Source organism: Strix aluco, chromosome 1 (genome assembly GCF_031877795.1).
Source record: "Strix aluco isolate bStrAlu1 chromosome 1, bStrAlu1.hap1, whole genome shotgun sequence".
NCBI lineage: Eukaryota > Metazoa > Chordata > Aves > Strigiformes > Strigidae > Strix > Strix aluco.
This window is the reverse complement of record NC_133931.1, coordinates 158,173,842-158,188,349: the sequence shown is the minus strand read 5'-3', so window position 1 is coordinate 158,188,349 and position 14,508 is coordinate 158,173,842. Positions and strand designations below refer to the sequence as shown.

Sequence of the window (14,508 nt, the reverse complement as noted above, 5' to 3'; positions counted from 1 at the left end):
CTTCAATATTCATTCCAGATGATGGAAGAGAGCATGCTTATTAAAATTGCAGGTGGCACGAAACTAAGAGTGACTGCATGGATTAGAATCCTAAATGGCTTTGTCAAATTAGAGAAATTGTCTAAAAAGGATTAAATTCCAAAGGGGCAGTTGTGAGGGTCTGCACTTATGCAGCATTAATCATTTGCCTAAGACCAGGACAGAGAGCTGTGGAATAGTTAGCAACCCTTCAGAAAAGGATCTGGGAGTCAAAATGGATCACAAACCAACAAGAGCCTGCAATACCGTATTTCTGAGAAAAGGCAATCACCGTGTTGAATCATATGAACAGAGACAAGCCGGCAGAAGAAGTTCTGCGTTGTGCTTTTTCCAGCACTGGCTGAGTGCCACACCCAGCCTTGGGTACCACCTTCCCAAGGGGACACGATCAAGGGGAGAGTCCAGAGGAGCACGAAGATGAACAGAGGGCCAGAAAATGTCAGGGACAGTGACCTGAAGTTATTAAGCCTAAAGTAGCAGATTCTGCTACAGTTTTCAAGTATGGACAGAGGCTGCTGCAAAAAGGAAAGGAACGATCTGTTCCCTTTGTCCTTGTTAAGTGGCTGAAATTGGGAGAAAAAAAGATTCAGCTTAAACTTTATAAGGAAAAGGACAGTTAAACACTGAAAGAGATTTCACAGAACCCTAGAATGGTTTGGATTGGAAAGGACCTTCAACGACCATCCATTTCCAACCCCCCTGCCACGGGCAGGGACACCTTCCACTAGCCCAAGTTGCTCAAAGCCCCGTCCAGCCTGGCCTTGAACACTGCCAGGGAGGGGGCAGCCACAGCTGCTCTGGGAAACCTGTGCCAGTGTCTCACCACCCTCACCATACAACATTTCTTCCTTATGTCCCATCTAAACCTACCGTCTCTCAGTTTAAAACTGTTGCCCCTTGACCTATCACTATGGGCCTTGGTAAAGTCTCTCCCCACCTTTCCTGTAGCCCCTTTAAGTACTGGGAGGATGCTCCAAGGTCTCCCTGGAGCTGTCTCTTCTCCAGGCTGAACAACCCCAACTCTCTCAGCCTGTCCTCACAGGGGAGGTGTTCCAGCCCTTGGATCACTTTCGTGGCCTCCTCTGAACCTGCTCCAACAGGTCCATGTCTGTCTTGTACTGTGGACAGCAGAGCTGGATCCAGGTGGGGTCTCATGAGAGCAGAGTAGAGAGGAAGAATACCCTCCCTCAACCTGTTGGCCACACTTCTCTTGATGCAGCCCAGGATACGGTTGGCTTTCTGGGCTGCAAGAACACATTGCCCGCTCATGTCTTATTTTTCATCTGCCAATATCCCCGAGTCCTTCTCGGCAGAGCTGCTCTCAGTCAGTCCATCCCCCAGCCTCTGCTGGCACTGGGGATTGCCCTCACCCACGTGCAAGACCTTGCACTTGGCCTTGTTGAACTTCATGTGGTTCACATGGGCCCACTCCTCCAGCCTGTCAGGGTCCCTCTGGACAGCACATCCCTTCCCTCCAGCCTGGTGTCACCTGCAAACATGCTGAGGGTGCGCTCAATCCCACCATCTCTGTCATTAATAAAGATATTGAGCAGTCCCAGTATGGACCCCTGAGGGACACCACTCGTTACTGGTTTCCATTTGGACATTGAGCCATTGACTGTAACTCTTTGGATGCGGCCATCCCAATTCCTTACCTACCTAACACTCCATCCATCAAATCCATCTCTCTCCAGTCTCCTGGGAAGGCTTCAGGTGTACTGTCACTGACAGTCTTTTAGAAGCTGGTTAGACAAACACTGCTCAGGAAGGACAGACACCTTGACCCCAGGCAGGAAGGTGGGTAAATGATCTCCCATTGCCCTTTCCCATCTCACCAGGAGATTGGACAAGGTTGCTCCTGCCTCACGTGCAGATTTTGGACTCTTCTGCACCCTGCCAGCTACTCCTTCAGGAGTCCAGCTGGCCACGACGCCTTGTCCTCATTGGCCTCAGCAATTCTTTTATTCTCTTAGCTCTCCTGCTAGTTCTCTACTGCCTCCTTCACCAGCCTCAAAAAGATCGTTCTCATCCCTCCACCTTCAGTTTCGCTACGTTTTTCTGGCGTCTCACATGGCTCTGCCCATAGCACCTTCTTTTCTCTCTTCACGCTTCTTCTAGCTAGCCTTATGTTTTAATTTAATACCATCTCTCAGCTCTATGTTGATGATTCATAGTTCTGCCTTTCTATTCCTGGACTGTCTCCTGTCCAAAATGAAGTCTCAGCTTATTTTCCCCTCCAGCATTTCAAGTGTGTACCCACAAGCCCAAGCTCTACATGATTAAAGAGAGCTGTAACTAATCCCAGCTTTGTCCCCTGTTTCCCCAAGCCCTTGCTGCTCGATGCCTGGGGACATCACTTAGATCCTGTCTGTGAATGAAGGACACAATTTAGACAGGGAACAGAGTTCATGGACGTAACTCTCCTCTCCATATCCTGCTTGTCCCTAAACCCCTACAGAGCTACACAAGTTACAGTCACTGAAATACAGCCTTTATCACCTGGCCACACAAAGACCCCAGGATTCCATTCTAAATCAATCACTATTGCACCCTTCCCCCCAAAATTGTCTATAACGCACAAAATCATGCCTCATCCATATTCAGTCAGAACGCTGCTGCTAAAATTATCTTCCTAACCTCTCTTTCTTAAACAGGCCAACCCTCCCTCTGAATCCCCCCTCCGGGTCCTCCTCTTCTGTCACGTCAACTGCAAGCTGCTTGTCTTCACCCTCTCGAACTACTCATACGTTAACAACTATCCTTCCTTCGCTGCTGAAGAGCTGACTCTTCTCCCTCCCAAACTATGACAGCAAATCTCCACTTCCCAGCTGCTAACTTTCAAGCAAACACCTCTCTATTTTCTCCCATTTGTACTTCATGTTTGAAAAGAGCTCTCTGTAAACAACCTGAAATCCGCTTTGTATCCTCCTTCAGATTACTCCTTAAAGCTCTCCTGTGCCTCTGTACTCACCAGAAACATCAAAAACAACACAGGTTAGACGACAGCCATGTTAAGCCCGTGTCCATGATGAAGGCCATGCTGTCCCACTGTCTCTGTGCACTCCCCGCTTCCTCATCGGCATCTGCCACTCATTTTTAAATAAACTACCAGACCTCTGTGGCAGGGGTCTCTTCGCCCCGTGCTTTCACAGCATCTTCTGCAGGAGGAACCTGATCAGAGAAGGCTCCAAGGTGTGACTGTAATGAAGAAACCAGTAACAGAAGAAGCAGACTCACATCTAACTGTTCCCAAACAGACGTGCCATAGCGCTTTCAACCCTGCAGCACCCATCACCCACTGGGGACAGCACCAGCCTCGGCCACCCGCCTGCCAGCCAGCAGAGCTGCTTCGTTAATGCACTTGCGCTCCATTCACCTCCACGCATTCATCTGGAGACTGGGGAAGGGACACACACTCGCTAGAGGCTGATCTGAAGGTCAAAACCCTTTTTGTTAAGCACAGGAGTCACTGCTGGGCTAAATATCAAAAGCTGTCCAAAAAACAACAGCAGGATTCAAGCCAGCAACAAACATGCTACAGGGAGCAAGTGTCAGGGGCTGACAGCCCACATTATCCATGGTAGCAAGTTGAGACATGAAATGATGAACCCAAAGCCGGTGGCTCCCAACCCTCCAGGACTACAGCATCGGCACGACGAGACCAGGATTTCGGACGCAGCAGCCAGCAACCAGTTAGCTGTAACTGAGGCGCAGTGCCCTCGATGACTGAGTGAATTTCATCACCACACAGATCACATGGAAAGAACAAGATCTCACACATAACCCCAGGGAAGAACTTCCAGAGTGACTCATGCAAGCCAGAGGTTCCAGCGCTGAGATGGAGCCCCACGGCAGCAAGGCACTGAGGACGCACGCAAACGCCCCTTTCCCTCGGTGCGGCGTGAGCTGGGTCGCTCTGCTCTGTCTAGATATCAAATTTCTTGGGATTTGTAGGAATTCAGAAACAGCAGGGGTTTGCCAGGTTTCATTAAAAGTGGACAGCAGGTCTGAAAGTTACTGGGGCATTAGAGGCAAGCAGACACAGAAGAACAGGTCTTAATCAATCACAAGAAGCTCTTGATTTTTAGCCTTCCTGCCTCAGAAGACTCCTTGCTCTCACCACAACACTTCAGAAAATCCACATGAATACGCACAGACCAGCTTCAGCGCCGGTAGTGATGCCCAGAGCATTGCAGGAGGAAGCAGAAGGAAATAAGACCACAGCTGCCTGTTTCATGCAGGGCACTGTAGGCAGAAATAAAACGGACGTGGTTTGTTCACTCCATGCAGCTGCTATACAGGAGGCTCTGACTCGCAGACAGTCCTGGAGGAGGATTTTAAGAAAAAAAAAAAATCAGACACCAAAGCAGGAAGGTGGGATCACAAAGAGAAAAGGAATCCTTCTGCACAGCAAGGGATGCAGTAGAAGCATGATGGTATTACTGAGGTGCTTGTCAAGGTTTTAAGCTCTCATTACAGGCATGTTGCTGGGGCAGCTCATGTACCCCTCAATTTCTAGCAGTCAGGGTTTTGTATCAGCCCTTTGCTGCTTCTTCAGAACTCACGGCCATTGCCCACATCCTTCTCACATTCAGCGCCAGCTAAGGGTGTGACTGGGATCAAGGGCTGCCACCCCATAACCCAGGGGTATCAGGAACACCCAGTCTTCCCCAGGGTCTACTCCTGATGAGGAGAGAAGGTGGCACCCATTTCATGTCAGCCAGCCCATCTAGAAACACAATTTAAGGTCCAGATCAGATGTAACTTAAACCTAGTTTGGCCACCTAAATTCACCAAAAGTCCTATCACCAGCTTTGAACAGCCAGCCTGGACGCACAAACGCCTTTAACCCTCATCTTGGTGAAATTCCAGAGGAGAGAGCCCAGCGCTGCCCAAGACTTGAAGGTCTCTGCACAGAAAGCAGACACATCGGGAGCTCTAGGAAATCTCCCGAAAGCAGATGGCAAGATCAACTACTCACAGATCAATTGCCAAAAACCAACCACACTCGAATCTCTCCTCCTGGGTCCTCACCAGGCAAAGCCCTGGCCACAGCCCTGGCCACTGCAGCCCAAGCATAGAGGAAAGCACAAGCAACAGTCCCTGCCACAAACCGAGGTCTTGCCCTGCTCCGAACACGGGGGCAGCTCCCGGGGTCAGGGTCACCACAGCTATCCCCATTCCAACAGAGACCCGGGCAGCTGCCAGTCAGTGGGACGTCGCTGCTTGAAGCACAGGTAAAGTGCAAAACTCTCCCTAAACAAGCAAAAGATTCTGTGCAACCAAACTGTGAAACTCCCTGCTGGGAGAAATCGTGAGGGCTACGAGCTAATGTTGGGTCAAGACTGAGCAATCCAAGGGAGTCACTAAGGACTAAACAACACACAGGAACCATACCGAGCTCAGAAGACCTGCCGACGTCTGGCAAAACACTCAGAGAGAGCACTCCTTCAACAGGCACTGGTTCCCACACGCCTCCCCCACAGGGCATTCGACCTGTGCTGTTGTCACAGTCAGGATATTTAGTAAACAGACTTTTGCTGTAAGCTGTCTCACACAAGCTCAGAACCAGCAAAATTCTGAGCTTTGCCTTCCCCCCAGCCCTGACTGCGCATTCATGTGGTCGCACCGTGAGCCCGGTGAGCAACCAAACACTGACCCAACCAGACCCCGGTGCAAAGCTCGGTTTGTACCAGAACAGTTCCCTGATCCAGCTCACCATGCAGCAGCCAGCACTGGCAAAAGGGAGGGCGGGCAAGGAAGAGTTGCATTGTCCCTTCTAGCAGCAACCACACACGTGTTGGATTGAGGTAATTGTGAAACCGCAGCCACAGAAGTCTCCAGTGCTCTCGCTGAGGCCACGTCCATTTCCCGTTCTTTCCCTGTGGCGTGCCTCCACCATCTTTTCCTCTTTAGCCACAACATCAGAGTTCTTGCCCCCGCAGTGCCAAAAAATTTCTCTTCCCTCACCGCAGCACCTGCAACTTCATCCTACTCAGTCTTCAGCTACCAAGATCATCCTCCAGTCTTCCTGCTCCAGCTTCATCATCTCTCCCAACTCCTGTCGATCACAGCATCAAGCAATTTCTTTTTCTGATTCTCTGACTCTTCCACAAGACCTTGCTCTTGAGTTGTGAGCTCTATGAAGTAAGAACTGCATCTGGCAAAGTTGGCTCCAGATGACTGGGGCCACAATATAAAACTTAAAAATAGTGGATGTATTTGCCCAAGGGTGTTACAGGCCCCCTCCAGCCACGTTTCTGCTCTGTCCATCCCTCCCACAGGGCCAAGGTCTCCCCTCACACTCCAGGACTCTCCCCACACAGATCTTTCCCTTGTGCCACTCACGCCAGGCACTGGCTCTGGGAGATGCTGAGCAGAGTCAGACCTGCCATCACCTCTGCCAGGCAAGGACACACGCCGTGTTAGAGGACCCAGGGCTTTTCCTTGCTAGCACATAAGGCAGCTCGAGAAGCACTTCCGAGCGCCCTCAGGAGTCTCTCCTGGGAGTCTGCGCTGAGACCCCAGCACCCCCCATCCCAACAAAACGGAGTGTGTGATCAGAATGTTTGCTGGATCGCTCATTTTTGTGTTCTTTCAACCACCTTTGCACTTCATTCCCAGCAAAGCTCAAGACTATGGTGACAGAGAAGTCCTGCCCCAATCCCAGCAGAGGACAGGCAGCTGCCCAGGATGCCCAGCTCCAGTCCCGGGGGCAGAGATGCACTGACAGCTCTGAAGTTTGGAAGAGATGGAGCACAGCTCCTCCCACCGCACCCTGCTGCCATTCCCTGTGGTTTCCAAGCCTTCGGGAACTTACAGGCACACATAAACAGGGCAATTTTGCAGAGGTCATGGAATTAGCAGGAAAAAGCTAGCTAAGCAGAACAGTCTCCTTCCCAAAGGGTGTAATTTACTTGAGGCTGATTCAGCTGAGCAAGGACATGCCAGAGAACCCTGCCCGTGGCCTGGCAGCAAGGGGCTCCCCAGAACCGAGGCAGGACGCTGGGAGGACTCCAGTGAGCTTCCTTCTTATCTTCCTCAAGAAGATCCTGTATCAATGGCAACTCCTGCCTCAGATTTTGCTTTGTGAATCAGAGCATCAGGAACCCGTTTCAAAAGGCATTGGAAGAGGATGCAGAATAGAGCAGTAAAACTTATGCTGGAACTGAATAAAATGACAAGGTTCAGCCAGTTTAACTCATCACAGAAGGAGACAGAAAAGTGACCTCATTAATCAGTACAAGCGGTTTTAAACACAAAAATATGCAGTATCAAAGGACTACTTAGAGAGAAATGCAAAAAAAAAAAAATATCCGGGATGTTGGAGATGCCTATTGAAAAAATTATGCTAATTATTAACAGCGAGACAGCTAATAATGGAGAAAAATTCCTAAGGTAGCAAGGCCCTAGCCTGCAACTGTATCTCAAAGATATGCCTTAACCAGATGCCTTATATTTAGCCAATTGGGAAAAGGCTAAAATCCTGGGACGAAAGTGTTCATACCAAGTGACCCAACAGTCCATTCTGGTCTTAAACCCAGCAAAACAGCTGGGACCTGGAGCAATCAAAGCCAACATCCAAAGGTAATTCCTGCCCAACAAAAGCCAGATGCAGAGCCACAGTTAACCACCGGCTCTGCTATCGGCAGATCATTTTCCAGGGCTTTTTTTCATCCTGTGCCTCTGCCAGAGAAGCAACAGCTGAAAAACGTAGAGGAAAGCTTTTCCAAACTAATCCCGCTTCTTCAAATGCAGAAAGGAATCAAAACGAGTTTAGAAGTGTGTTGGAGGGGTGTGAAAGGAAAATAAAGAGAAAAACACACGCTCCGAGTAAAACTCTGACCACAGAGAGATTCTTGCTCCTACTACCTGGCCACCAAGTCCTCTCACCACGGCTGACAATCTCCAAGCTTTTCCCTTAGGTGGGCTGCACAACGCGTGCATGACAGCTAACATCAGGAAAAAATTCCTGTCATTTGACAAACGTTCTGTTGAGGGATCTCACCTATTTCTCCTCGTCTGCCTTCCACCTCCTCCCTCCTGGCCTTTGCTACTTTACGCACACAGAAGACCTCTGTGTAACCATCTTCTCAGCCCCGCACCATGACCCTCCTTCCTCCTGGCTCACCCTCTCCTGGGTGTCAGTGGATCCACGCTGGCTCCTGCTGCCCCACGCAACTGGCAGTCCCCATCCTGCACATCCCTCACATAATTCTCTGCGCCGTCAGCATCGCTCTCCCTGCCTAGAACCTCCGTTTTGGTCACTTCTGAAAACTGACTTCTATGAAAGAAATTAAGTGCTGTGTAATTAATTTGTTCTAATTACAAATTCTAATAATATAAATCTGCCTATAGTCTGTTCCAGAATAACATAGTTCAGGGTCACATTTATTACAAGCAGGGGTTGTACCAATCTCAGAACTAAAGTTGTGTATCATTTTGCTTTATGCATATGTAAAATCTTTTCTAGAGCTCAGCAGCTTGCAACAGTCTCTGAAATTTGGCAAAGAAACAAGCCTGGGATGAAGGAAATGCTTTTTGCTAGCCCCCTGAAAATCTGTCCAAATTTGGCGCTTAGAAACTACTGAAAACCACCAGGTCCTGCCTGTGATTCAGCTGACGCTGGCAACCAGCCAAACCCACCGCCTTCCCCAGCCCTGGGTGCCCAACAGCCCTTTCTCCTGCCACAGCCTCTAAACGAAGCTCCGGCTACAAGGAGACCAAAATAAAGCAGATTACCCTTTCCTCCCGCAGAGACACTCTGAACAACCACCCCCCTTTGGGCCCAGGAGAGGCTGACCAGCGAGCAGCCGCAGGCTCCATCCGCGTGTGGCTTTCACCCCGTCGCCGACTCCAAACTCTTCTCGTTCCTCCTCAGGAAAAGGCTCCTTCCCCCCTCGACCCAGCAGGGCTCCCGGCTGCAGCAGCCTACCCAACACCGCTTTATCTCCCTCCCTGGCAATGCTGTCTGCAGCACGAGCCACAAAACCACAAGGTTTCTGTACAACACACCTTCAGCTAACGCCTCCCCCTCATACCCACCAATGCTGCTCTGAAGGCGAAAACCTGCACTGAAGCGATGGCCGGAGGGCGGACGGCTCCGGCACACCACTACCGCTGCAGAAAGGAACTGGCCCCTGCCCTCTTCCCTTTGAAAAATGAAGGAATTGCCTGCAGAAAAAGAATCTGGTAAGAGGATGTGAGCAACTCTTGAACGATCCAGCAGTGTTAGGAAGTTGAATTTGGGATTTCACCGGCAACTTCCGTAACAGATTTTAGGACCAGAAGCAGTCGTTACAGTTGCAGAATCCGATCTGTGGATCAAGAACATAAACCAACAAACAAAAAACCCTCTTCCAGTATGAAGCCCAAAACATGCAGTTTAGAAGGATATTCCCTTCCAGACTCAGGCACTCCACGATGTGATAACATCTCCAGCAAAACTCTTCCAGCAGTTAGTTGCCCCCACCGTTAATTCAGTCTCTCGCGTGTACCTGGTAACGTAAGTGCACAATCGCAGCGCGCTTTCCACCAGCATCATGATTTAACCCAGTGCCTAGCAGGTAAGTGGGGAACGCAGCCAAGATAAGGAAATCTGTGGGATTCCTGCTCTGGCAAATCCATAGGTGGAAAGAAAAGAAGGAGGAGATGGGGAAGGACCAGAAGAGACAGGACAGGTCTGTAGCTGGAGCAGGCAAAGCCCCCAAAGACACCTGGCCTCCAGCCCCATGTGAAGCCTAGCAAGCGCGCCATGGGCGCCTGCCAGTGCGCTGGTCGCTCTTCACACCCCATCCTTGGGTTAAATGGGACAGCTGCCGTCCAGTTTTGGGAAGCCCTGACCGTGTAAAAGAATTTTGTTTTCACACGTTCCTTTCAGCAGCACGAGAAAACAGGCACCAGGAGTGAAGTTGCTAAGAGACGCACCTAAACGCCAACCTGCTCGCCATCAGCTTACAGATGTTCACAGGGCACGGGCGGGTGAGGACAGAGAGCGGCCGGGGAGGGACACACACACACCCAATGCCCAGGGGAGCACGGGAGCGGCTCTACATCCCTGCAGGGGGGACGTAGGCACGAGGGGCAGGGACGCGGCAAGCCCGGGAGGGTTGGCCACCCACACTCTGCCTGCCAGGGTGGCCCTGGGAGCAACACCCAGGTTTCGTAGAGCGGTATTGCAGTTGGTAGCTCCTCTGTCCCACAACACGGGAATCACGAGCAGGATCAGACCACGTCATCACAGTTACCGGTCCCTCGGGTCTTCCACTGCAGCCAGCATCAGAGGCACCAAGGAAGAGCTGCAGGAACCCCATGGGAACAGATGCAAGACGGTCTTGCCCCACCAGAACCCTCCCAATCTCCCGAGCAGGAGACCGGCTGGAGCCCGAGGCACAGAGCTAAGGCACTGCCACGGCCCGTGCCAGCCCCGTGCGCTCCCGCTGATCTCCGGTGCAAACACCCTCCCTCCACACCTCATTAAATTCCCTTAATTCCATGGCTTTCTGTGGCAGGAGACCTCACAGAGCAGTCACGCAAGTGGAGAAAAGCCCCCTCCTTTTCTTGGTTTTACATTTGTCCCGTTCTCATCCCACTGAGCGTCCTTTGTCCTTGCACCGCAAGACAGATGAAACAAATTCTCGAATTTACATTCCCTCAACCACGCAATCTTTTAGACCTCTGTTACTGCCCCTCTCACTTTTCTTCTCTCCAAAGAAACCATCCCAAAGACTGAAGCGGGACGCAGGCACCTCGAGAGGAGCTCCAGGGAAGCCGTCTGGCCCGGACTGCCACCCCCGTGCAGCGTCACCAGCCGCGGAGGCCGGCACCCCGCCGCTCCCGCGCCCGAACCAGCCCCGCATGCCACCTGCGGCGACATTTCTAGCGTGAGTTAGCGGGAGCAGACCCGAACACGCTGCCAAAAATCGAGCAGAGACAACAAAAAACCCCGGCAGGGAAACAGCAACGCTCGAGAAGCCACCAAACCGACCAGGACGCCTTACATGGACCAAACGGCACCCACGGCCCCAAGGCTTTCTTTGCTAAAGGGTGAAGCCTTGCTGCAAAAATCTGAAGGTTTCGGATCACTGAAGCCAGCCGGGAGCCGCCTCCCAGCCTGACACCAGCCTCAGCCCAGAGCTGAGAATCCTTCCCCTCTCCCTCATCCATCCCTTCGCTTGCTCTCATCAGCCGCCAGTTCCTTGGGCCGAGGCTGCAGTTTTCCGCATTTTTCATTTTAACAGGCTTCAGCCCATCGCACACCCCACCGCATTCCGCTGCCCGCCGGTTCGGAGGGCAGATCTCCCCCTCCCCGGGCTCTCGGTGCCCCAGGCTGCAGCTCCCCGGTGGGAAGGACGAAAACGAGCGTCCTCCCGCCCTCCTCAGCCCGCCGGGCCGCGACCACCGGCGCTGCAGGCCGCGGCGGCGGGCCGGGACCCCGGGGGCGGCGGCGGAGTGTCCCCCGCTCCCTCCCTCCCTCCTTCCCCTCCCGCCCGGCGCCTGCAGCCCCCGGGCCGGGGCCCAGCGCGGCCACGGGCGCCCCCAGCGCGGCTCCCGGCGGCGGAGCGGGGATGGGGGGGCGCCGCGTCCCGCAGGCCCCGGCCCGCCTCAGCGCAGGCCGCGGCCCGGCCCCGCCGCGCCTCCGGCCACCCCCGCGGGCCGGCGCGGCCGCTTCCCGCTGCTGCGGGGCCCGGCGGGCGGCGCGGCCGGTACCGGTCAGGCCCCAGCCGGGCCCCGCGGGCAGGCAGCGGGCGAGGCCGCCGCCCCCGGCGGGCACCGGGAGCAGGTGCAGCGGCCGGCGGGGACAAAGGGCAGCGGCGACGGCCCGGTTGGGTTCGGCGCGGCGCGGTGGGGTCCGGCCCGGCTGCCCCCGGTCGGCTTGGGTCGCCCCCCGGCCCGGGCCGCCCGCCTCACCCTCGATGGAGATGACGTGCTCGCGGATCTGGCTCTGCAGCGCCAGGTCCTCCACGCGCTCGATGAGGTCGTAGATGGCGTAGATGTTGGGGTGCACCGACTCGAAGCGCCCGATCTCGGCCCGGATCGCCGCCGAGTTGGACAGCCCGAACTGCGGCGGCGGCGGCCCGCCGGGCTGCGGGCCCGAGGGGCCGGGTACCGGCACCGGCACCGGCCCTCCCGGCGCCGCCAGGCTCTGCTGCTGCGGGCTCTGCCCGGGCCCGCCCTGGAAGTTCATGGCGGCGGCAGCGGCGGCGGCGGGGCAGCGGCGGGGCCGGCGGTCAGCGGCGCGGAGCCGCCGGTGGCCGCTGCATGGCCGCGCTCTGCGGGCTCCGCCGCTCTGCGGGCTCTGCCGCCGCCCCCGCGCCCGCCCCGCTCCGCGCCGCCGGCAGCGCGTCACGCACCGCCCCCGCCCCGCCCGCGTCACGCCGCCGGCACCGGGACCGGCCCCGGGGCGGGGCGGGGCGGGGGGAGCCCCGGACGGGCGCTGCCCCACGCGTGGCCCGGCCCCCGGCCCGCTCCCCCCGCTGCCCCGGGGACGGGGACGGGTCGGGTCAGGCCGGGGGACACGGCGGGGGTCCCTGTCCATCGGCACCCCGCCGGGCCCCCGCCGCCCCCACCGCCCCGTTGCCTCCCGAGAGTATTTTGGAGGTACCGTCATCGTTATGCTCGTCGCACCGAGGTCATTAATGAAACAAGGAGGTCCCTGAACGGTCACCAACCGCTGCCCCACCACCGCGGTGGGGTCCCCTCTGCGGTCACCCCCTGCCCACAGGGCCCCGCCGCCGTCACCCCGCTCCCACAGGCCGCTTCGGCAAAGGCCGGTGCCCCGGGGGATGCTCAGCGACAGTGGGTCAAGACTCGAGAGTGGTGCGTGGGTCTCATCGAACGAAGCCGCAAGCGGTCGCGCGGATCAGGCTCTCTCGGTGGCGACCGTCAGGCTGCCAGCCCCGTCGCTCCGGTTGGGCTTTATTGGGCCACCCGGGCTGCGCTCGCCGCTCTAAACAGCCCGCGAGGGGTGACCACGAGAAGGAGGAGGCTCCAGCCAGGGCACCGCGCTGGCAGCACTGCGGGCGTCCACGCCCCGGCCTGCGGGCAGCCTGAGAGCCAGCAGCGCTCGCTGCCTGGCCGAGCCGCAGAGATTGGTGGAAACAAGACAGCACCTCCCAAAAAGCTGAGAAACAAAGAAAACAAGATCATAAACCCTGGTAGAGTAAATGAAAAAGTCTAATTAGGGAGATGAAGAAAGAACTGTGCCCAGGTGGCCAAGAAGGCCAATGGCATCCTGGCTTGTATCAGCAATAGTGTGGCCAGCAGGGACAGGGAAGGGATCTTACCCCTGTACTCGGCACTGGTGAGGCTGCACCTCAATTCCTGCGTTCAGTTTTGGGCCCCTCGCTACAAAAAGGACATTGAATGACTCGAGCGTGTCCAGAGAAGGGCAACGAAGCTGGTGCAGGGTCTGGAGCACAGGTCTGATGGGGAGCGGCTGAGGGAACTGGGGGGGTTTAGTCTGGAGAAGAGGAGGCTGAGGGGAGACCTCATCGCCCTCTACAGCTACCTGAAAGGAGGGTGCAGAGAGCTGGGGATGAGTCTCTTGAACCAAGTAATAAGCAATAGAACAAGAGGGAATGGCCTCAAGCTGCACCAGGGAAGGTTTAGACTGGCTATTAGGAAGCATTTCTTTCCAGAAGGGGTTGTTGGGCGTTGGAATGGGCTGCCCAGGGCAGGGGTGGAGTCCCCATCCCTGGAGGGGTTGAAGAGTCGGGTTGACCCAGCGCTGAGGGATCTGGTGGAGTTGAGAACGGTCAGTGTGAGGTTAATGGTTGGACTGGAGGATCTTCAAGGTCTTTTCCAACCGAGATGATTCTGTGATTCTGTGAACTGGAAAACAGCCAGTTGAGAGAATGAAGATCCCAATGAATTTCTCCCTCAGTCCCTTCTCAGAGGTGATGGTGGGAAGGGTTGGAGGAGGTGGAGGAGAGATCTCTGGAGGGTTTCTAACTAGAAACGCCTCCTCGGGCTCAGGGATCCTCCAGGCTGCAGGCAGCTGGGTGCTGGGGGCGGCTGGGTAGGAGAAGCACATCCCTGCTCTGTCTCCCTCTTTTGGCCTGCCAAAAAGTGCTGTCCCTTCAGCCTACACCATCAGAAGGGGTTTATTAGAAAAAAACTTTTATGAGGGTTTTGTTGAAAGCTTTTAGAAAATCCACATCTATTATAGTGCCTGGATCAGCCTCACCTGCAGGCTCGCTGACGCTTTCAAAGACCTTTTAATGGATTTGTGAGTCATATATTCGCTCTGCAAAACCTGGGCTGGCGCTTCCCTGATATGTCAAATGCAACCATGGCTGCATCTGTTCAGTACTGCAGCTTCTGCTCATGTAGTGGGCACACGAGTTGGGCACCCTGGTCTGCAGTGCCCGGGCCATGGCTGCAGCCTTTTTTTAAAGATTGTTTTTTTATTTGCGTCCTTCTGTTCTTGTTCACGGCAGCTAACTGAAACGGCTGGCTGCGGATGAC

At 54.8% G+C, this 14,508-nt stretch overlaps 1 protein-coding gene across 2 annotated transcripts in view; it reads right to left on the bottom strand.

Moving 5' to 3' along the window:
* Positions 1 to 12,340, bottom strand: part of AGAP3 (ArfGAP with GTPase domain, ankyrin repeat and PH domain 3) — a 148,589-nt gene extending 136,249 nt beyond the window's left edge. For both annotated transcript variants that reach the window (XM_074842602.1, XM_074842609.1), the window contains exon 1: positions 11,950 to 12,340. In XM_074842602.1, coding sequence (XP_074698703.1) covers positions 11,950 to 12,226 — 277 coding nt within the window. In that variant the 5' untranslated portion in view covers positions 12,227 to 12,340. The remainder of the gene's footprint in view (positions 1 to 11,949) is intronic.
* Positions 12,341 to 14,508: the final 2,168 nt, after the last annotated feature.